We start from the raw sequence: 25,422 nt of genomic DNA, 5'->3' as shown, positions 1-25,422 counted from the left end.
TAGTTTCAGTGTTTATCACTTCTACCCTACAATACTGGAATCATGCATTCAGTTTCAACCATGACATTGTCAGATATATATATATATATATATATATATTTTTTTTTTTATTCACCCCCCCCCCCCACACACAAGTTATAAAAAGCTATTGATAGTCAGGGCCCCCTTATAAGTTAAAAAAAGAAAAACATTGGCGCTAGGGCCCCCCTTACAAGTTAAAAAATTTGGGCCCCCAAATGTTTAAAAAAACATTGGTGGCAGGGGCCTATAGAATATTAAAAAAAAACACAAATTGGTGTTCAGTAGAATTGAACTCATGGCTTCAGGACTTCAACTTCAGGACTTCAACTGCCTACTTTCATGACTTTGGGTCTTTTCGCACTTCAGGACTTAAATTTCGTCTTTTTTTGTGAGGACTTCAACAGTGGCCGCAGCTTCAGCGCTCACAAGGGGGACCCGGCTCTTTCAAAAGTGCAGCACTGTCGGGCCCCCCTTCTTGCCCGGGCCCGGGACACTTGTTCCCCCTGTCCCCCCCTGATGGCGGCCCTGGTCCCAATAATCCTGGCTGTTAGCAGGGCCACCTCCTTTAATGTAGGACAATTATGCCCAACCCTTACCTGGAATCTGCTCAAACACATGGAGTGATCACCAGATTAGAAAGCCCTATTGTACGCTACTCTACTATATGAGTCAAACATGTATAAAAAAGAATGGCTCAGTGTCTTTTAATATTTTCATAGGGATCTGTATTATAATTGCAACTACCCCCTTTTTTTGTCCTGCTGCGAGCAGGATTTCCCTTGTGCTATATTTTTGTTGATTTTCTTAAATTAAGTTTTAATGGTGGTTTCTTTGTGTGTCTTTTCATAAAACCCATTGACAGAATTCAGCAATGTGTAAAATAAACTAAGTGCAGCTAACTTACTGGCAATCAGGGTAACATCGTTTTCTTCTGGAAGTGGCGCGTTCTGAAAAATGACATCACATTCTGGTACTTAACATATTTACAAAAATCATCTCATCTCAATGGCGAAGCTTTTGTTCCAGCTCTGTGAGCTGCTTTATGTCAGTGTCACTGCTTATAATAAGCTGAAGAGTACAGGCAGGCAGTTGAGAAATGATGTGTCTGGAAAAGACAAAAGGGTTTTTATAATGTACCAGGCCCTGATGTATTTCTTTTTTTTTTTAAAATGAAACCATCTAATTAAAAGGGTATTTAACTGTTTATACAAAGTAAGTACCACAGTTCACTCACTATAGGGGCAGATTCACTAACCGGCGAAAAGTCGCCAGTGACCGTTTCGCACCTATCGCTACACTTCGCTCACACTATGGTAATTCACTAAAGTGCGGAGTTTCCTTGTGGGTGCCGAACGTTGGCGACTTTTCCCTAGCATTACTTCGGCAATGCAAACAATTCAAAACGAAGATGCGCTATCGCTCATTTCTGCCTAGCGCAACTTCGCTAAAGGTCTTGTGCTCAGGTTAATTTGCATATGGCGGGAAATCTGAAGTTGAATGGACGTCTTTATGTTATATGTTGCAGCAAATACATTATATTTCCGCTGTTAATTACATAAGTCCAGGGAACCTTAATAAAGACAATAGAGTTGTTATGATTCCCTACACATGAGCCCAGTGTATAGTTAAAGGGATACTGTCATGGGAAAATGACACATGACTTGGGGCAGCTGGGAAATTGACAATATGTCTAGCCCCATGTCAGATTTCAAAATAGAATATAAAAAAAATCTGTTTGCTCTTTTGAGAAATGGATTTCAGTGCAGAATTCTGCTGGAGCAGCACTATTAACTGATTCATTTTGAAAAAATTTTTTTTCCCATGACAGTATCCCTTTAATGTTCTATATGTTAGAAAATGTATGGGGGGACCCGGTTACCCAAGAAAAATCACTCTGAAAAAAGGAAAAGATGCCAGCGTTTTTTGAACTTTGATGCTGTTTCCACTCACAGAATATAATGTAAGTGACAAAAGATTGAGAAAGATCTATGCACTCCATTGCACTTTGCCTGGTCTGAGCTGGCGAAGGCAAGTCTGACGAAAAAGGTAACGTCCAGTAAAATCCGCATTTTAGTGAATTTGCGGAGTAACGTCCATTCGCCAGAGCAAATTGTCACCTGTAGATAGAGTCCGAATGAGCGCTAGCGTCTATCTTGCGCCCATTAGTAAATTGCCAATGTCCCTGTGAGCGGTAACACTGGTGAATTGTCGCGAACATTTGCCACTTCGCCCTTTAGTAAATCTGCCTCTCTGCACAGCTGGGCTAAAAATTCAGAACAAGGTACAGAGTTTAAAGCTGGCACTTTGTAACATGGGTGTCTGAATCATACACAAGGTGATTGGTACAGGAGGGAGGAAGTATTCATTGCGCTGTATTGACTGGGGTGAAGACAGGTCTAGGGATGTGCCAACTTTTTCCATATTCCTGTTGAATCCAATGCATTTGTTGTTTTACAACATTTTCTGTGTTTTTTGGTAATTTTTCTGTGTTTTTATAAATTTTTCAGTAAAGCAAAATGGGCCAGTTTGGCTCATCACTGCACAGGTCGATTGCAAATTACAAGGACCTGCACTTCCCCAGTGTATATGCCCTCAGGTGCTGGTGGCAGTGCATAGTGGTGACGTGCACCTGTCTTTTGCACGCTGTCAGTAAATCAGCTCTCTAATGATTTTCATGGGTCATACTGAAAAATAATGACATTGGGATTTGAACAAACAAGTAAACATTTTTGCAACATTTGGCTTCCTTTAATTTTTTTCCACCTTTTCCCTGCATATTTACAAATTTGCTTATGAATGTGTAATAAAGTATCCATTTGATGTGGGAAACACTTGTGTTTGGCAGCAGCTTTGACTGAAATAATTGGTAATTAAGATTTTGGCTGTTCCTTGGGATTGAAATATAACAAGGTTAGGCCACATAGGGTTTCTACATGAATTATAGGTCAGTGTGCCTCAATAGTCAGTCTAAATTGTCAGTGTATAGCAAGTAATACAAGCTGCCTCTTAGAGAACCATGAATGGCAAGTGACCCCTGTTTTTGTCCTTGCTGAAGTGGGGTGCCACCTGAGGGAGTTACAAATACACTTCAATATAGAAAATACAACACACTTCTGTATTCTGCCATATCACTGTGATTTCAATGTTTTGATTCCATATTGATAAAGGATAAATGTAATAAAGAAATGTTTTTCAATACTGGGGTGTTGGTCCATACATTCATATGATTTGAGAATACGAAAAATGTGTATTCATACTTTAATCTGTTGGAGCTGTTAGACTGCAGGCTTCGTCTGCATTATATATATATATATATATATATATATATATATATATATATATATATATATATATATATATATATATATATAGTTTGAGACACTGGAGGCACTCACGGAGTTAGAACTATTTGAATTATCGGGGAGCAGCACCTGGAATTTGTTGTTTTGAACTGTGGCGAGTGTCGATGTTGGATGTATATATATATATATATATATATAGAGCAAAGAACCGGCACCCACGAAATGGAGATCAAGCGTGCCTGGGTGCAGTCCTAGATCGGTAACATCAATTAGAAGTAGTAATGATCGCACTCGCAGGTCTTAATATAGAAAAGGAAATTTATTGTGGACAGGTGCTGACGTTTCTGCTGATACAACAGCCTTTCTCAAAGTGGAAAAGGTTTCACAAAAACGGAAATAAATACACGGTGTGGCGGGAACAAAAATCAAATATAACAGGAAACACCGGGGGCACAGGAAATGACGTGTCTAGGGCAATATACGTGAAAATTTACCAAAATGGTGACTATACAAACAGTAGAATGAAAAACAGGATAAACAGAAAATAAATAGCAAACGAAAACATGTAAAATAAAAGATAAAAAGTGAATTAAAGAAAGTCAGAGCTCAAACTTTCTCTCATAAAGCTGCAATTGTGCGCTGGCGTGAAAATAGGAAATACACTAGTTAACACCCATAGAATACAGGATCGAACAACCCTCTGTAAGCGCTCATAAAAGTTACTAGGAAGGGCACGATGTAGCAACGTATCAAAAGGAATTGGACACAGTGTCTAAAGAATTACAAAGTTACTAGATAGTATGTCGTTGAAGTAAGCGGCTACGTAACGAACAGAAGAAACAGAAGAGACAGCTGGGAATGGAAAGGGATCCATGTATATATCAGAACAAAAGAGGGAAAGGCAAGGGGTACAAGAGAAAACATAGATGGCTCAAAAATTGAAATAGTAAGTAGGCGAACGGACAGGTGAGAAAATAAATAAGGAAAGAATAAAGAATGTATGAAAGGAAAAAGAAAAGGAAAAATGAACAATGAAAAACTGAAAAACGAAAAAACAAAGTGAAAAATAAATAGAAAGTAAAAATAAAAATAATAATAAAAATAAAAATGTAAACGATGAGACATGAACGTGAAAAAATGGATATATATAAACAATATATATATAAACAAGAAAAAACTCACAGAAGGGGAACCATTGAAAATAGAAAAAAGAAAAGCCACTGAAATTAGGGGGGGCAAAGCAATGTTACATTAGGTAATTACCGAAATAAGCGACAATTATGGGTATCAGTAATGTGGCAAACTGGCAAAGGCTCTGACATGACTAAAAAAGGTTAGAGTTAACTCCGTGCTAGCATCGCAGGGTCCGTAGATCAATGGTAATCAGTTCTGTGGTGAGGCAACCAGTCTGCCAAGATCCATAGCCACATGACTTGTACGAAGGCTGTCCACTTAAAATATAGTCCATTTCATCAATGTGACTAATATGTCACCTATCATTTGCAAAGTGACATCCACCAAGTCAGGCTCCGATGTTAGGAGACTTAGAAGTCTGATTGATCTACCGACATATATATATATATATATATCTATATATATATATATATATATATCTATATATATATATATATATCTATATAAATATATATATATATATATATATATATATATATATATATATATATATATATATATATATATATATATATATATATATATTGTATTTGTCTATATGTATTTTGTGGTCACAGCCTCATTGCACCCCCGCCTAATGATTTTAAAAACTAGTGGTGAGCACAACTTTCCCTTGTTTGTTATAGTTCTACAAGAGCAGTGACCAGCTCCATGTTGTAGCTCCCACCCTCTCCAACTATAGTCAGGTGATCCCACTGGTGTCTAATAAAAGGGCAGCCAAGTTTGGGAGTTTTACTTTGAAAGCAGCTAGTAAGTTGCAGGTAAAACGTATTCGCCCCTTTTATAAAATGTATAATTAAACCATAGAATTCTTAATGAATCAGATGAAAATTGAGCATAGGACTGGCCAGATATGGGATGACTTTGACGTAGTTGGCCAGCTTAAATATATTGCAATATATGGACAAACAATCCCTGTTTTGTTTAAAGGGTAAGGCATTTTTCAGTAGCAGTATGCACAAAATGTCTCTGTCTTAAATATATTGATAATGGGTTGAGTGCAGAGGAATCTTGTATTTGTCTATATATATATATATATATATACTCAAATGAAGACCAGCAACACCGGGATTTCTCTTGAAAAGCTGGGACTTTTCTCAAGGCACGTTGGCTGCACATGATGTACGTTTTAATATATTTATTTTTCATGAGAAATCCCGGTGTTGCTGGTCTTCGTTTGAGAATACTTTTGAACTTTTTACCGTGCACCTGGGGCTGAGATTGAAGCGGAGTTCTGCCCATAGGAGTACTATATATGTATATATATATATTATAACAAACAAGGGAACCACTAATCTGTAAACCATTAGGCGGGAGTACAATGTTTCGCTCTGGCAAATACATTTGCAAAACTACTGCGGAAAAAAAAATTCTCCGGTATCAAAAAAATATAGACCGCGTGTCCGAAAAGTCGCAAAAGTCATAAAATTTTACCGCCACCTATGTAGTGGCGTAAAAGTATTTTTTCTCCAGAAAATTCTCAAGAGGCAGGAAATATCCCATAATACTTTTTTTTTACCCATCATTCTTTGCTGACAGGAGAGAGATCTGTAGCGATTGCTGAGAGGATGTTTTGGCTTCTGCTTCTATCTGTTGCAACAGCAGCAGTTTCAGCTCAGAGGTGTATTATTGGCAGTGGGAATCACAGTCCAAGGATTCATCAGCCTCTACGCTTTTTTGGTTTCATTGTGATTGGCTACATTAAACTGTGCATTTCTATGAAGCAAAGAGATTGACTGGTATGATTTCTTGTTCCTATGATTCTATTGGCAGAAGGGTTTATATGATACAGACATGTTTGATTGGTGTTACTCTGGTAATGTTCTGTTGGATGGTATAATCATCAGTCAATAAAGTTTATACGTTTTAAAGATACATTTCAAATTGCCATAATAACCGCCATAAAACAAGACTATTTTATAGCATAAATATTCGCAAAAACGTAATTTGTCGCCAGAAAACGGAGTTTAAATGACTCCCATTTGTTTTCTTTCTCCAGCAAGTATTGGCACAAGACAGTTATTCTCCTTTACTAAGTATGATGCATCTGGAAAATTTTAGGGTAAAGTACAACTAAATTGCTACAATAACCAGTTGCCTTCAGAAAATAATCTATCTTTTTAACCAGGCACAGCAGGAGTGACTCCATTTTATAAACAGAAGAAGGACATTTAAACGAAATGCAGATCAGTTATTTTAAAGAAGAATTTTATTGGATAACGTCATCAAAAGTCATACGAACAGATGCATGTGAATGTGCAAACCTGTGAATATTGTCAGTATGGGGGGGGGGTCTCATTTTTATGGTATGATAAGCAAAGAGCTAACCTGTTCAGGTTCAGTTAGCAGGTTTGTATTCTATTTGTTGAATTATAAATTACATTGCTCCATATTTCCTATACTATAAATGCCAGGAAGACTTTTGACTGCTGTTGTAATAACTCAAGAAACAATTTGGACACAACCCTGCTCCACTTGCTGAGTATCTCAGAGGGGCTATAGAGGATTCAGTGTGCCTGCATTCAGGCAGAACTCCTCAAACTGCGATCATCCAGAACAAAACAGAAAAAAAATGTAGAGCACACTATCCTCAAAAGTAAAAAAACACTTTTTATTGTGGCATTAAAAAAGCACAAGTGGCTGCTGCGTGATAGACGCCTTACTAATTTCGGGTAAACCCTTTAATCACAGCCTATGAGTAAGGGGTGTTCTCGAAACACATAAGGCGTCTATTACACAGCAGCTACTTGTGCATTTTAATGCAACAATAAAAAGTGTTTTTTACTTCTGAGGATAGTGTGTGCTCTACATTTTTTCCGTTTTTGTGCTGCTGTAATAAGGATGAAATTGATGGTGGTCTTCATGTCACAATAGACCTGTCACCAGTTTCCATGGTAATGATAAATGTACAGCCTAAAATACCTATAGCTGAGATGGGTGGAGCGCCATTCAGGTGGTAGGTAGACCTTCATTCAGAAACACTGGTTGTTACCCGTACACTTGTTTTAGGCAACCAGTTCTCATAGTTCTTCAAGAGAAGCAGTGACAGCCATATAAATGTTGCACCTGGAAGCTGATTGACTGTAGAGTGGAGTCGCACAGATAACAGAGCCACAGATAGCAGAGGAGAAATCTCCAATATCAACAGCGGCAAGAACACAACCCCCATAGCAGAAACCTACAGTCCATATTCGGAAGAACAACATACGACATACATAGACACAGGTGGGACAAAGCAGTGGCCTAATTTTAATATGGAAAATATCAGAATTTTATTATTATACTTTTTGGCACATTTTTCATAATCTCTGTTGATGTTGGACATGCCCTTAACATCTTATTCACATATGAAATACACATTTTTAATAGACACCAGAATGACACAAGTCCAGATACTTTCATATGTGCCACGTCTACATGATTCCATTTCCCACCTTAAGAGAAACAGGCAGAAAACCGTACAGAAAGATAAATATGTCCCGTATAATGCCATCTATACCACACCAATAGTTGATTTTGAGGGATGTTTAAAATCACAGTGATAGAATTTATTAAACAAAACTATTTGACAGGCCTGACTTAAACCTTGTGTTAATCCCCTTTCGTGAGTCGTCAGGTGTTCTTGGTCATGACTTTGCTGAAGCTCATTTTCTGGTCATTTTTGAGTCATTGTTACAACAGAAGTACAATGGGAATTGAGTTTTATTACAGAAGACCAGAACAAAAGCTAGGGTTTCTTCACTCAAGTATTATCAGAATTTATACTGAAATTATGCTTGTTGCCTACAGTTTGTTGGACCACTGTACATAAAGTACTTTAAACATAGCTTGGATACCCTAAACTGTTTATATAAACTTGTTGACATGCACTCATTAATTGGTGCTGTGTTGTTTCTATTTACATGGAGGGTTTCTATTTCATAAAATTTCATTCAATTATAATTCTCTGCTTATTTTAACTTTTTTTGTTTTATTTTATCAATTGAACTCTTCTATCTAGTCTCATTTAACCCCGTCTAGACTGCAGTGGTACTTCGATAGAAACTATAAAAATTAATTCTTGGTTTTCACTAAAGTGAAGAATATATGTACAAATATGTATTTATTGTTTAAGGGGCAAATTTACTTATGGTCGAATATCGAGGGTTAATTAACCCTCGATATTCGACTGCCGAATTGAAATCCTTCGACTTCGAATATCGAAGTCGAAGGATTTAGCGCTATTCCTACGACGAAGGAATAATTGTTCCATCGATCGAAGGATTTTCCTTTGATCAGAAAATTGTTAGGAAGCCTATGGGGACCCCCTAACATTGACCTCGGTAGGTTTTAGGTGGGGGTCGAAGTATTTTTTAAAGAGACAGTACTTCGACTATCAAATGGTCGAATAGTCGAACGATTTTTAGTTTGAATCGTTTGAATCGAAGTCGAAGGTCGAAGTAGCCCATTCGATGGTCGAAGTAGCCAAAAAATACATTCGAAATTCGAAGTTTTTTTCCTCTATTCCTTCACTCAAAGTAAATGGGCCCCCTAAATGTGCTAATTTTGTTATCTTAAAATAGTTTTCTCAGTTTAAGCCTTATTGATGCCTACTAATCTGTGGGTCAAGACCCGTCATGATTTGTCTGATGGGGCATCATGATCTCCTTTGTATCAGCTACATCTCCTCTTAAATATATATTTAATTTGTAAAGAATCAATGAGAAGGACACAGTCATTCGATGCCAAATCTTGGGAAGTGCAGCTGACTCAATCTATGTGAATGCATAATATTTGAGGCACTGAAATTATTATTTGTCACTATACTTATCATCTTCTTGGGAGGTCCAAGTCAAAAGTCCAGGTTTTGTGGTTTTATTTGTCAAAGGATGCAAATAACTGTGAAATGATATAGCTAACACAACATTGGTGGCCTATCTGAACACGTTTTTTTATGCTTAATCAAAGAGGGGCCTTGACCCTCCTGCAAGTCCAGATGACATGTTTCTCCCTCATTTTTATACAATTTGGTTATTTGGCAAACCTTACCATGGGTGTAATCCACTGCCTTTAAGACTCTTTGTGGCCCACTGCATATACTGTATGCTATAAAGTTTCATTGGGCATTTTGTAACATCTTCTAATGAAAACTCATTATATAGCATATAAAATAATATATATTAAGTTGATTTGTGACTATAATGACATCTCATCTAAAACTGGTCTATGCATCAAATTAATTTTCATTAGATACACTTTTGCCATTAATTAATATCTAGGTGATTAAATATGAATATGCAATCAAATGTAATTATATTATTCACATATATGCATAATTTACATGTCATTATTTTTGGAAATGTATTGTCACAAAGCTTTTTGGAACAAGTAACAGTTTTAATAAATACAGCCTTTATACCAACATCGATTAACATCTGCATAATTAAAGCACACCCATCTTATTGGATTTATTAAAGTGATCTAAATGTAATTATGTGAAGAGCAAGTAATGACTAACTGCTGTTAGTGAAGGAATTGTTACACAAGGTAAGACACAGCTTACTTTGAATCTGAAAAAACAGGTATTCTAGAAGATTCCAAGATAGTAAAATATCATTGGATTGAAATCAACACTTCTTCCTTTTCATTGAAAAAAACCCCATAATTAAAGAATTAAGTTTTGCATGTTATGGCAATATTCTATAAGGGGGTTATTTACTAAAACCCCAGTTTATCTAATTTTTTTAAAAAAAAACAAGTCAACCTAACTCCAATTAACCTCCAATTATTGCCGCAAAAACGTGCATTTATCAAATTATTGGACGAAAACCATCAACGATCACGATGTCAAGAAACATTTTCAGTAGTAATGAGCAAATCTGTCCTAAGATCAAAGGGTGTTCCCGAAACATTTTAGGGTCATATGCACTCCAACTACCTAACTTTTTAATGGTTTAATAAATAGTAATTTTTACTTCAAGAGGCGGTGTGCCATTCTTTTTCTTATGTGTTGTATGCTGCAGTTGAGGAGCCCTGCATGATTGTGGGCACACCTGGCCCTCGCTAGACCCTCTGGAGTACTTTGGAAGGGGAGTTTGGGTAAGTCTGTAACCTGCCATTGTGAGCAATTCACTTTTTTCTTTTGGCAACTTTTTTTCTCCAAGTGCATTAAAGTCAATGGACATTTTTTCTTATGGAATTTTCGCTGCAGTTTTGAGAAAACATTTGCACATGGCAAAATTCAGAATTTTGCTGCAAATCCATGGCTGGCAAAAACATTTGCTCATCACTTATCTTCAGGGACATCTGCCATTGACCTCTACATGACTTTGACAGATTTGAGATGGAGTATTTTCAGATTTTGATTTTGCAGCTTTGGGGTAACAAATCTCTAAAAATTCTATTTTTTCCCCCTCAAAATTTTTTTTCCCTTTAAAAACTCAACCAGAAAAAAATTGAGGTTTAAGTTTATGTTTCATATTTTTGTCTTTGCTAACTGTTAGTGTCCTTTTTTGTGTTGGAAAAGGGTAGTTAGCTTGAAACCCAAGCATAAAAACTATATTGTTGATATCCTGACATAGGTAAATAATATAGGTTTTATTCACCATATTATTCACCACAGTGAGCTAAATTTTTACTAGGCATGCATTTGTGGTGAAATTCAACATTTTGCCATTGGCAAACATTGTATTGGATTCAAGGTGACTACATTTCTTCAAAATAACACAAGGACCTTTTTATGCCCAATTGTGCAGAAAACACCATTGTCTCCAATGTACTTTGCATGGAAAAAGTCACACGTCCACTGACATATTTTTTTAGGGAAGTGAAGGACAGTGCTCTAATCTGAATGTTGAAGACATTGATAACTTCTGAAAGGTACCGGTGCAATGTTTATTCAACCGAATATTAGAACTAATAGTTTGGAACAGTGATCCCCAACCAGTGGCTCGGGAGCAACATGTTGCTCACCAACCCATTGGATGTTGTTCCCAGTGGTCTCAGGTTCTTATTTTTGAATTCCTGGCTTGGAGGCAAGTTTTATTTAATGTATTGCCAAACGGAGCCTCCCAAAGGCTACCAGTTAACATAGGGGCTACCAAATAGCAAATCACGCCCCTTATTTGGCAAAATCAGGGACTTTTTTATGCTTGTGTTGTTCTTCAACTCATTTTACATTTGAATGTGGTGAAAAGGTTGCGGACCCCTGCTCTAGGATAATCCCTCAAGTAATCTAAATGCAAACCTAATGCACTCAGGACAACAATATAACATGCAAATTCTGTGCCAAAAAGGGTCTAAACCAAAGCCAAAATTTTTTAAATGAGAAGCTAGTTAAATGTTGTGTCTAACATTTATGGTATGCTTGTTTTGTTAAGTGTAAACTAGTAATGACTATTTTTTTTTTAAAAAAAACATGAAGCCCTGAAGCCTACTAGAATTGGTTTTATAGTGCAAAACTTTTTTCTCTTATACATGTTCTATTAGTTACCATACAAATATCAGATATCGAGGTCTCTAATGATTTCAGAAATGCCATTTTCACAAGGTCAGCAGATACTAAACACCTCTGAGGAGAAGAAAATATACTATAGGACAAATATAGAATCCATGTATACAAGATATATCAACATTTCCCACTGGTTATGCTTGCTTAGCTTCTTTATCATGCTATATAATGTACTGATTTTTTTAGAAATAGCTTAGCACATGTACAGATAACAATAGTGTACAACTGAGTGGTACTGAAAATTAGTGATGGAAGAATAAATTCGGCAGGCGCAAATTGATGCAGGCTTTAAAATTGACACGCGCGTCAAAATTCGCCTTTCATGGATTTCTCGCCGTTTCGAGAATTTCATGGGAAATTCGCAAATTTTCCGGCCATGCGAAACGGGACAAATTCGCCCATCACTACTGAAAATTACATAAGAGCAGCACTCTTGTAGTACTCTAAACAAAGTATGTGTGATGAAATTAAAATTTGTGCTACACTATGGGGGTTATTTAGCAAAGGTCGAGTGTTAGAGGTTTTTTTTTTTACCTCGAATGAACTCATATTCACTCGAATGGTATCTTATTTAAGAAAAAACTTGAATGACAAAAACCTGAAACAGCGAGTTCGAGTCCCGCAACCCAAAAACTTCAAATTAGTGAAAATGAATTTTAAAAAAACCTCGAATCACTCGGATCATTCAAGATTTCGGGCAAAAACCTTCATGGAAAGAACAACTCGAATCTTTATAAATCTGCCCCTATTTGTCAAGGATGGGATTAGTTCAGGTTTTCTTGACTTTGAGTTCTCCATGGTCCACACCAAAAGGAGTGTTTGCTCCAATCCCTGTCTCATGGTTGTATGTTTTACTGTACACAAGCAGCATAAAAAATAGCTGTGAATTCCCTGAGCAGCAATTTTAATTCTGCCATAAATTATGTCTAAGGCAAATTAACAGTATGAGTCTTGAAACATGCAACAAGAATTCACAACATACATAATGCGCGACAGTTTCTGTAGTGTTAACAAATGCATTGCATTTGCTTGAGACTGAAAGCTTTCGTTATGCATATTTTGCATAGAATAGTGTACGTGAGAGAGACTGTGTACCTGTATAGATTAAATGAATGACACATGGAAAATCATGGTAATTCTTGGAAAAAAAATCATCAGGAATCCTTGCCCTTAACAATATTTCTTCTTATTTCTTTGTTATTTTTATTATCAGGATGGATCACGGTTTATGGTCATATTTGATGTCATCCATGATGTCATTTACCATGAAGGGAAGTGCCTTATGGAGTGACCCTGATGTAACCGAATTACTGTACGTTGATATACTGTAGGTCCTGCAAACATGACAACTTTTTGCTGGCCCTCAAGTCAGAAATATTATTATTAGTGCTGTCCAAAGTCCATAAATTACTCAACTTGCTCAATCATTCAGTCAAACAAATAATAATAATAATAGTGGTGTATATGTATAATGTTGCCTGTTCATATTGGGTTTTAGGAAACAAGACATGAGCATATCCATACTTCTTTACATAAGATATTAAAAAAAACCCTAATGCACAATTATAGTGATGCAAATATACATGTTACATATAACATGGAAATGAACTCAATAAACGCAGACACATCTAGCTCATGGTAAATGTTGCTAACCATAGATGGAAATGCCTCTCTCCTACATTAGTGACCAACTCTGGCTTTGGTCACAACATCTCTTCATTTAAAAATGTTATTGCAAAACTTGCCTTTTTATATATGAACGTGAATTGCTATGTTACATGTCATAAAAGAGAATATCCCAACAGTATATTGCCTTTTTTTACAACTTTAACATCTCTGCATTTATAATATTTACAGACAAAGTGTTAATGAATCTGTGCAAAGTCCAGACATTCCAAAAATGAAAGATATAAAATTATATATTTACAGTATATATATACAGAACCTGTATTTTTTTTTTTTAAATCACAGTCTTGTTGTAGAATCTTCTTCATTGACAGAGTCAACCGTTGTGCTATTTTCGTCAGCAGGCGAATCAGTTTGTTTACGGGCATCTGCAGAATGTTCCGTTAAAACTACAGAACTGTGTTGACTGTCCAAGGGTTCAAGAGACAGAATTTCTGAGGTATTTTCTATGCTGGGAGGGAGGGAATATTGTTCCTTTAATTTATTGACATTTAGTTCGCAGTTTGGCCCTGAATCTTTGACTTGTACGTCAACTGTGTTTTCACACGATTCCGTGTCTTGGTTGGCGACCTCTTCAGAAACAGAGTAGATTGTCTTGGAAATCGGAACTGAGAAGTTTGATTTGGGACGACTGTGGAAAAAGCCTAAGTTTTTTATGTCTGTGACAAAGCTGTTTTTTCTCTGTTTCTCCTTGGTTAGTTCTGAGGCCAATAAGGCAGACCCATTGCTCACGCTGTTTTGTACTTCAGAGGCGATTACTGCCGATTTGGGATGGATCATAGTGGTTATGTCAAAGAGGCTGAAAGTTTTTTTCTGTGATCGACTTCTTTTTTCCTTTATTTTACTTTTTTCTTCAGTCTCTAGGATATCTGCAACGCCATTATTCATTTTTGAAGATTGGATATTAAATTTGTTTCCTTTAAGCAACCCCAAAACCTCAAAGCGAAAGCTAGAAATGTCCTGCTTTAATTCCTGTAACAAAATTAAAGCAACATAAAAAATAGATTTAGTTTTTTTAAATGACTAAGTTTACATACAGTACATTTTATTGTTATACAATTCTGTCCTGTGTGAGATTAGGGAGCAATATTATATGTACTGTTGGGGCACAACGCAGTAAAACTGGAAAATAATTGTGCATTGACTAGGATTTAGGTAATCATGAAGCCAATATAATGGTACTGTTTTGTGCAACGTTATTAGCACTCTATTAACCTTGTTTGATGGAAGCATCATACAAATACAATCATATCTTATGTCTTTGGCGGGGGGGGGGGGGGAGGCCAGGAGTGTTTTTCATTAATCATTGATATATATACTGTATACTACAAAATAGCAAGCAAATGCACAAGTGCTATCTAGTAATTTGTGTAACAGCATTATATTATATAGATGCACACTGGGACTTTATTATTATTATTTTTTATTATTAATATTATTATTAATAATATTACATAAAGAATATAGAAACACAATATCAACTGTAGCCTGGGATATTTTGCCCAATCAACTAGCCATTAGTGATGGGCGAATTTATTCGCCAGGTGCGAATTTGCAGCGAATTTGTGTGATTCGCCACCGGTGAATAAATTTGCAAAACGGCTGCAAAAATTTGCTGGCTAAAATGGACGCCGGCATCAAAAATACGGATGCCGGCGTCAAAAACAAGACAAAATTCACCCATCACTACTAGCCATTAGACATCACAAAATTACAAAACAAAGCCTTCCACCTCATCTCCCAAAATGGTCAACCATTTGCTTTGTTACAGATAAAAAAAGGGGTAATCCCTTTGTTAATTTCCACAAAAAAAAATATACTCAATTTTGTATTTACTGCAATATGTGTTTGGAAAGAATGATACTCCAAAGAAAACAAACCCAACAGATAGCCTTTCCTCATAACTGAAGTGCTTCATTCATTTTACCGGTTACATGTCTGTACTTTTTCCAACTCAATAATATTGTTGGAATGGCTCCCATGACTGTACAGCACACTCAAGGTGAGGTTTACCAGGGATCTATAAAGGGATCAAATATGCTTTTATCTCGACTTGGATAAAAGGAGATACCTAATTAGCTTTAGTAGACAATGACTGTCACTGCAAGGTGTTTCATCAATAATAACCCACGTTTCCCTTTCCTTTAACACAGATCCATTTAGTGTATAACTAGTGTAGCGCTATAGTAAACTGACTTGTGCTAGGGCAGTTTTAACTACTTTCCTTTGTGGGCTGAGACCACTCTCTTTCTCAGGGGTAAGCCCTCGCAACGCGGTGGAGGCAGGGGTGTAGTGTTACTGTAACCTGGTGCGATAGCACAATGATGGGCCAGTAGTTATTATTATTATTATTATTATTATTAACATGTATTTATATAGCGCCAACATATTGCGTAGCACTGTAAAGTAAATGTGAATATACAACTACATCACATGAATTACATATATAGAATATATGGAGTAACAAACATCACAATCAATACAGGTACAAAGAGGTGAGGAAGGCCCTATGCATAGGCATACAGTCTAAAGGGAAGAGAGTAATACACAAGGTGTGGGAGTGGGCAAAATCGAAGTAAGTGGGTGAGAAATGTGGTGTTGTATGTGGTGTTGCGTTTGGTAGTTAAGCAGAGTGAGGGTAGGCTTCTCGAAAGAAGTGCGTTTTCAGAGATTTTTTGAAAGCAGAAAGGTTGGGAGAAAGTCGGACAGACCGTGGGAGAGCGTTCCAGAGGAGGGGTGCAGCCCTTCCAAAGTCTTGAATGCGAGCATGTGAGGAGGTAATGAGAGAAGAGTTGAGTAGCAGGTCAGTAGAGGAGCATAGTAAGCGAGTGGGTGAGTATATAGAGATAAGTTCAGAGATGTAGGGTGGAGCAGAGTTGTGAAGTGCTTTGAAAGTCAGTGTCATTAATTTGAATTTGATTCTGAAAGGTAACGGAAGCCAGTGCAGGGATTGACAGAATGGTGAGGCAGAGGAGGAGCGGTTGCTGAGGTGTATGAGCCTCGCAGCAGTGTTCATTATGGACTGGAGAGGTGACAGTCTCTGGAGGGGGAGACCAATTAAAAGAGAGTTGCAGTAGTCTAGACGCGATATAATGAGAGAGTGAATAAGAATTTTGGCAGCGTCTTGGGTGATAAATGATCGTATTTTGGAAATGTTCCTTAGGTGGAAGTGACATGATTTAATAAGTGACTGGATATGAGGAGTGAATGACAGGGCAGAATCTAGGATTACCCCAAGGCACCGGGCTTGGGGAGAGGGGGTGATAGTGGAATTGTTAACTATGATGGATACGTCGGGGATGCTACTGGTGTTAATTGGAGGAAAGAGAACCATTTCAGTTTTAGAGAGGTTTAATTTAAGGTAGCGTTGCGACATCCAGGTAGAGATAGCGGACAGGCAGGAGGAGACGCGAGTTAGGAGTTCTGGGTTGAGATCAGGAGATGAGAGATAGATCTGAGTATCGTCAGCATAGAGGTGGTAGTGGAAACCATATGAATTTATCAATTTGCCAAGGGAGGAAGTATAGAGGGAGAATAGTAATGGTCCCAGGACAGAGCCTTGAGGAACTCCAACAGAAAGAGGTAGGGGAGAAGATGATACTCCATTGTAGGAGACACTGAAGGAACGATTGGTGATGTAAGAAGAGAACCAGGACAGGGCTGTGTCACGAAGGCCAAGCGACTGGAGGGACTGGAGGAGGAGAGGGTGATCTACAGTGTCAAATGCGGCTGAGAGGTCAAGCAGTATTAGTAGTGAGAAATGATTGTTGGCTTTAGCGGTTAAAAGGTCATTAGTTAGTCGAGTCAGGGCAGTTTCCGTGGAGTGTTGTGGCTTAAAACCAGATTGTAGGGGGTCCAGCAGGTTATTGTCAGAGAGGAATGAGGTAAGTCGGTTGTAGACTAGGCGCTCAAGTAGTTTAGAGATGAAAGGTAGCAGAGAGATAGGTCGGAGGTTGTCAAGATTGGAGGGATCAAGAGAGGGTTTTTTCAGAATGGGGGTGACAAGAGCATGTTTTAGTTGAGAAGGAAACAGTCCAGTTGAGAGCGAAAGATTAAATAGGTGAGTTAAGGCTTTGATTAGACAAGGATTGGTATTGCGGAGAAGTTTTGAGGGAATTGGATCAAGCAGGCAGGTGGTAAGGTGAGAAGAGGCCAGAAGCTTTGACGGTCTTTAACGGTTGAACAAAGAACTGTGTTTATTGAACAATAGCACATAGATCATTCAGCACATTGATCCACAATGGAGCATAGAACATACACAGCAGCATAAAGGAAGCATATGCTCACAGCCCGTATAGGCTGAATCCCCACAGGCTAGGGAATAAACAGCAGAGAGTAAGTTGACAGCATGTGATGGGTATTGCCCAGTTTTCAGGATATCTTCCAGTGGCAGACTAGGGGAACTCCTGACATCCCTATCTCAACACTTGGTTCCTTACTCCGGGTCAGTAATACCCTGGGATCTTAATCCCTCTAATCTCCTCGGCGGAGCCTTGAGCTGCTCAACTAAATAACCTCTCTATCACTCGAGTATAGCTGTCTAATTACTAGGGCCAAGGCGCCTAGGGTCAACACTACTCATTACCTTCCAGCCTGCTTGGTTGGGCTAAAGCTATGGACCCAGAGCACATGGTTCCTAAACCTTTTATACTCTGGCACAGTGCCATCTGGTGTACACTGTGTGAACTACATGGGTTACATAAGCACAAGGTCCCACTGAGGTGTCCATATTACTAGGGATGTCCCTGTCTGTAAAGTGTAAGGGTGTCTAAGATTTTCACATCCCTACATTAGCATTCATGTTCTTTCTAGCCAATTGCCTAACCTTGCATCTATAAACATGGAACCTCATTTGCCAATGAACTGCCCATGAAATTGAATCTAGTTTCATCAGTGAGCATCAGAGACAGTACTTAAAGAGGAAGTATACCCCCTTTTTCAACATGAGTTCAATGAATAGAGGTAACCTAACTTTTTTTTGTCTTATTTTTGTAATCCTCCGCAAAATATATTTTTTTATTTCTTGAGCTTAACATGGCAAACGGGGAAACGGAAGTTACTCCAGGTACTCTACAGAAGTAAGTTAAGTACTTTGCTCACCAATGATTAAAGCTTGACCTGTTTGTGAATTTGTTTTCCATTTTAATAGCAGCTGAGCCTCATCCTCTTCATTTATACAGGGAGGTTTGTAGCATATTGTAATTATAAGCTTCTTAGTCATCTTATCACTCTAACTATAATGCCCCCACACTGTCCTCAGTGCTATACTGAATCATTTCTGTAGTGTATGGCTTCAAATGGTTTTGCAAAAAGAAAAAGCTTATATTTTTAAGTTCCTTCTGTCCCTTCTAAAAAGGTTATATCCATCAAAATTCACAGGTCAGTCATTGTTGTATCCCACCACGTCTCGGTAATATCAGTTATATCATGATACTCAATAACAATGTCATCTGTAATGTAATGGTGGGTTTTTCCAAATTATATATTTAACTGATACTGAAGTAAGTTGTTTCAAGCATTTAAAGCCATACTACATGAACAGTTATAAAGGACATATTATATATTTGGATTTTTTCCCTTTGATCAGTTACAAAGGTATTTAGGAATAGGTCATCCTGTTGGCTCCAGTAGGATACAGTAGCACACTTCCTATATCCTATCCATATTACAGGTATGGGACTTGTTATCCAGAATGCTCAGGACCTGTGGTTTTCCAGATAACGGATCTTTCTGTAATTCAGATCTTCATTAAGTCTACTAGAAAATCTTGTAAACATGCAATAAAAACAATAGGCTGGTTTTGCTTCCAATAAGGATTAATTCTTTCTTAGTTTGGATCAACTACAAGGTACTGTTTTATTTTTACAGAGAAAAAACAACTTATTTTTAAAAATTCACATTGTTTCTATAAAATGGAGTCTACGGGAGACAATCTTTCAGTGATTCGGAGCTTTCTGGATAACAGTTTCCAGATAACAGATTCCATACCTGTATGTGTAATTTTGACAGGTTTTAAAGGCCTTTTGAAAGATCCAAATTGTTTTCATAATGATTATTTTTTATGTTAATATACACTATACTACTTCCTAATTACTGTAGTTCTGAGGACATTGGTTTGGGGTTCTTGTATAAGGAGAAGTACATCATAGCCTATTCTATATATGGGTTATTTAACAACAGGATATATTTCTCACCTTTGCCCAGGATCGGGGGTTTTGTCACCACAAGGAAAGCCTTGTGAAACAACTTGGTCTTAAACTTAAAATCACTGAATAGTATCACTGCTATCAGAATCCTGTTTATACAGAAAATAATTTATTTGGAATGCATGCAAGTATGAATGTGATTCACGCACAGCTTCTTTAAGTAAGCTAAAGAAAAACATATTTGGGAAATTAACTGGGAAAGAGAAATCTTGTGTTCTACTGCGGTTGGGTGAAGGTAGATTAATGACAATACACTGGAGGCTGAGAATAGAACTACAGAAGATTTAAAATCAGCAGCTGGTAAATTGTTAAGACTTCCTGAATTCTGTCAACTAAATTGTTTAAGTGGTCAAATAACATTAGTGAAATGAATCATTGGAAGCTGCTCCAAATAAATGAAAACCAGCCCACGTAGCAATGGCTTCTAGGAATTGCTTGCTTTGTTGAAGAATATACTGTACAAAAAAGATTAAAGATAAAGCAAGTTATTAGGCCTGCCATTGAACAAACTCACTCTGCATGCAGGGAACAGAAAATTAGGTGGGCTGTAATGCTGCTTGATTTATTGGTGATAACCTCCTTTTACAATTCTAAATCTACATATTACATTTGGGTTTTTTTTACTGCTGGATTTGCAGTTTGATACAAAGTATCATAATGTACAAAGAAGAATGTAGTTTAGCAGAGTACTCTTCAAATTAGGGATGCATCACATCCAGGATTCGGTTAGGGATTCAGCCTTTTTCAGTGGGATTTGGATTTGTCCGAATCAATCTGCCGGTTGAACCGCATCCTAATTCTAATTTGTATATGCAAATTATGGGCAGGGAAGGGAAATTGTGTGACTTTTTTTCACAAAACAAGGAAGTAAAAAAGTTTTCCCCTTCCCACCTCTAATTTGCATATGCAAATTAGGATTCAAATTCGTTTCCATGTATGCATTGTGTGTTTGTGTACTCACACAGCTGTAGTCACTCCTACGTCCTGCCATTTATAATGCGCTGATCTCCCCCTTCATGTTTCTGTCCTCAGTCCTGGCCACAAATCAAGTTGTGATCTCAGCTCTGCAAAGTGAGTATTTTACTCCTGTGCTCTGTGTTCCCCCCTCAGTCATTGTACTTTTTTGTCTCCTCTTTCCGACTTCACTTCTCTGTTCTCCTTCCTTGCCCCTCTGTACTATTTTCACATCTTCTTTCTCAAGCCTCCCATCTCTCTATACTTGTAATTTAGTGCCCCTCTGCAAAGCACATGAAGGGGAATATGGTCAAGTGCAAAGGCACAGGGCAAATTAAGTCCTTCCTGTTGAGCCCACATTTTAACTCCTTCTGGGGTAATAGCAGACATGGTGCCAAACAAGTTCCATAAATATATCTCAGCAGTGCCTCCAAAATGTAACCCTTTCTTGGCAGGAATATTCAGGGCCACACTGTGGAGCTAACAGTATAGATCCCAAGTTGGAGATTTGCGTAAGTTAAGTGCCTCCACCCAGGGCTAAAACCAGATATAATAACAATAACAAAACCAATGTTAGCTCATACAATAATGGTCACCCTTGTATGTAAATGTCCACTGTCCCTTTAAGAATGGTGAGTGTACTCCTAAATTAGTATGATCAGAGGTAGGTGTTGCAACACCAGATTGATGCCCCCTGGGGTGTGTAAAGTGAAGGTCTCACCAACTCCCAGTAATAGTGAAACAAGAAAGAGATCCTGTGAGGCAGAGCAGATGCAGGGGAGCAGCTTTAATCCACACTGAGCTTGAAATGATGGTGTAGGAAAAGGCTTCCTGAATTCCTGAGGAGATCCACTGCATGTGTAATGGAGGCTGATGGGAAATCCAGATCCGGTGTACACGCTGGCAACTCACTACAGGGCTGAAGTCCTATCTATCCTATAGGGATTACTTCCCTAGCAATAACTCAGCCAGCTGCACTAGTTCCAGTCACTATGATGGCTGACTGGAAATGGTTAAATAACTCCCTGTGCTCTGACTATGGGATTCCCTATATGGGTAAATCTTCTATAGGTGAAATCCCTTGCTTCCTTCTCACAAATCAGCAGGAACGCTCACAGCAGAGAGGATAAATCTCAGGCTGGCTCTCAGTAGTTCTGTGCAGAGACCATGCTTTCTTCTTCTCTTCTTCCTGGTTAACTTCAGCCTCTCTTTCATTTTGGCTGCAAACTTCCTTCAGAGAGGTCACAAGCAAATTCTTCTTGCTGATTGGTCAGGCTGTGGCAAGAGATCTCACTGCAGTGCAAGCAGCAGCCATGTTTTTGGTGGCTCCAGATTTAAACTCACAGGGTTATGCATTTAGGGAAAGCTATTTAATATGCCATTCCCCATTATCAGTTTGTTTTTGGGGAGAGAGAAATAGCAACAAATAGAAATAATATATGGAGGTAAGAAAGTCTATTAAATTGTATCTTGCTAACTCAGCCTATAAATGGAGCAGCCGTTTGTGATGAATCTGGTGCACACAACAAACAAACACAGTAACATTCATTCTAACGGGGAAATGGTTGTGGTCGTGTGTCAGATTCTTTAGTTCTGCTTACCCCACTGCTACATCTTTAATTGTTTATTTCTTTATTTTATTAACCCAGTTACTAGTTTTATTCAAAAAACATGTTCCCTCTTTAGCAATGCAATATCCAAACTAAATATGAAGCTGCAGTAATGGATATTAATACATGGAATATATGTTTATACATAATAATAAATGAAACAAAAAAAGCAAAGGAACAGAAACAGGGTTATAAGCTTTCGATTAAAAGTTTGAAATTGGGATAAAAATCTAACCCTCTCATGATTTTTTAATGAAATTGTACAATAATATATTATTTCCTCCTATTTTTTTACTAATGGTCAAAGGATTTCTAAATAAAAACCCCACAAATCCCATCACATAGTCTTCTAGTTAATTAATGGAAATTGTTGTGTAGCTGGAAGGCTGTTGATGGGATATTACTTTCCAAAGGATTTTTGTGCCACCAGCCTGTTCAAAGGCTACATAAATGTCTCTGCAAGGCCTAAGCATTAATGTTGGACCCTGTTATCAATGTTAATACAATTTAGAACCTGTGTATATCTGATATTCGGCCCACTACTTGTGGGCTACGAGAAATGCAACTTACATATTTATATTAAATAGAGACGCGTTGTATTCCACACTATTGATTTGTTCCACTAGCAATACTGTTATAAGTTGATGGTTTAACATAATATGTTATTCCATAGTGACAGCATGGTTTTGTCATACAACTAATTGAACAGTTTGTGCAAATCCATATATCATGCCTATAAAAAGCTGCTCCTTGATGCAAATCACAATTAAAGAAATGCTAAAGAATACCATATCTAAATTATAAAGAACAATTATGCCTGCCATAATTAGAATAAAGCTATTTATATGGGAAACCTATGACTCCATGAGCGGGTTCGATACAGCATAACTTGACATATTAAAAAAAGCAAAGCATGATATGCTAATTAGAAATTCAATTTTAACACTGAAAAACTAGAGCATATTTATAAATGAACTTGTCAGGACCAGGACCAAATTAGATTTTATACTGTTTGAAGTGTGAAAATTACGTGATGACAATTTTAATACTTAAAGTGTGCTCAGCACATTAGCAAAAAACAGCTTTAGAAAAACAGTTTTTCCAATTTGAGCATAAATATATTTGAAATAGACACTACTGCTAAAAACCCTGGAAAACTGTGAGCCAAATCACCATCTTGTCAGAATGGCTCTTTAAAAGAAATATTGACAGATGCAAAATAATGTTTCAGTGGGACGTATTCTCCCTTCTTAGGCTAGGGCCAGACGATGTATTGCGCCCCTAGCCTTTTGAACTGCGGACGTAATTCGGCACAAAATGTTTTGCTGACAAAATCCACCGCGGCTGCCTGCTTCCGAGCAGAAGCAATCCTTCCGATTGCAGGCAAAGGGGGAGCAGATATCAGCCACCGTTTGGTCCTGACATTAAGGCTTAACTGAAAGAAAGCTGGGAAAACAGGTTGTACCAAAATACAGGTGTTGGGAAATTTGGGGATGAGTGTGTACCAGTGTGCTACCCACAAGGAATTATGTTAACAATTAGATCTTTCATGAGGGGAAGTAAAATAAAATACACTGTATTATTCATTATGAAGAATATATCGATTGACTGAGGTAGGGGACTGAGAAAGTGGAAACTCATTTTTGGTGTGACAAGGATGAATGCCAATAAGCTATTCTGTTTTTGGTATATTTTATAAAAATGTTTCCTCTACAACCTATGAAAAATATCAAACAGCATAACATAACAAATAACATAATTAATACTTGAAAAATGCCTTTTAGGCTTCTCAGCAACAACAGCAATAATATACATAAAATGATCGCACCTTAAAATTTTCCTCTGTTAAACCCTCTTCGGTCTTCGCATCCCTGATCATGGCTGCAACATATCTTTTAACCAGATTTTTCATAACCTCCTATTAAAACAAAAGAATGTTTTTTGAGGTGCAGCTCATTGGATGATATAAAGGATAAAGGGGTCAAACCAGTGTTGGACTGGGCCTGTTAGGCAAATGTATCAACATCAATGTATGCAGCAGCCCAGATGCCGCCCCCTCTCGCATCGCTAGTGCATTAAGTGCAATAGCGCTCTCTACACTAGCGGAGGCAAAGTTCCGGGTTAAAACCCTGAAGTTTGGCTCTTAAAGTTACAAGAGGCGGCTTGTAAGGGCCTGACGCATGTTTCGCTCGTTCGATCTAAGCACTAAACTTATATATTAGTTTGGTGGTCCTGTTTCTATATTTTCTGCTCTACCCATAACCATGTTTTCAACCCAGCCCTGGTTAACAGAAGGATTTACTAACTGAGGTTAAGTTTTCCAGGTAGAATCCTACACAATCTGTCTATCAGCTAGTGACCTTGAGTCAATTTAGCTTGCTCTCCTAATCATTATTTTAACCTTGTTAATTTTTGGGCATATTTTTAATTATTCAAGATTAAAGGTTATGTTTTAAGTATGTTCACATTGTGAGAACCTCTGGTTTAGAAAGTGGGAGGGGGCTGAACTGTATGGGTCATTCTTTTTCTTTCCTTTGGAATCACTTTATAAATACATCTCTACTTGAGCTATAGTGGTGTAACTGATAAATATAGCACAGGGGTGACAAAGTATCCAATAACACCTAACCTACCAAGAAGGTGAGGGGTATTGGCCAGTAGGCATAGAATGATCCTACTTATCCCACATTCTACCCCATTGAGTAAGGGGCATTAGTTAAAAAATTAGGTTGAGTTAATACTGAACTCTCTAATGCATTTCCCTTAGTTGGGTAAGGTTATTGATCTGGTGGGAGTCGTGAAATCGAAACACTATTGAAACAAAATATACAACAGGCTTTAATTTTATAAAATCGAAAGGATTAAATAATTACCTGGTATTGATTATGTCTTCGCAAATTGTCAGCTGCTCTTCTCTGTAACATTGAAAATGAAGAATATGTATAAAGAAATGTTGAGTG

General features: G+C 37.6%; 1 protein-coding gene across 1 annotated transcript in view; it reads right to left on the bottom strand.

Annotated features, from left to right (window-relative positions):
* Positions 1–10,887: 10,887 nt before the first annotated feature.
* LOC108708683 (short transient receptor potential channel 4) overlaps positions 10,888–25,422 on the bottom strand; it is a 144,442-nt gene continuing 129,907 nt past the window's right edge. Inside the window, exons 9-11 of the mRNA XM_018247635.2 lie at positions 25,336–25,377; positions 24,291–24,380; positions 10,888–14,664 (exon numbers count right to left, since the gene is read on the bottom strand). Coding sequence (XP_018103124.1) covers positions 13,972–14,664; positions 24,291–24,380; positions 25,336–25,377 — 825 coding nt within the window. The 3' untranslated portion in view covers positions 10,888–13,971. The remainder of the gene's footprint in view (positions 14,665–24,290; positions 24,381–25,335; positions 25,378–25,422) is intronic.

The sequence above is a fragment of the Xenopus laevis genome, chromosome 2L (assembly GCF_017654675.1).
Source record: "Xenopus laevis strain J_2021 chromosome 2L, Xenopus_laevis_v10.1, whole genome shotgun sequence".
NCBI lineage: Eukaryota > Metazoa > Chordata > Amphibia > Anura > Pipidae > Xenopus > Xenopus laevis.
The sequence above is the reverse complement of the archived record's forward strand: the minus strand, read 5'-3'. Positions and strand labels throughout refer to the sequence as shown.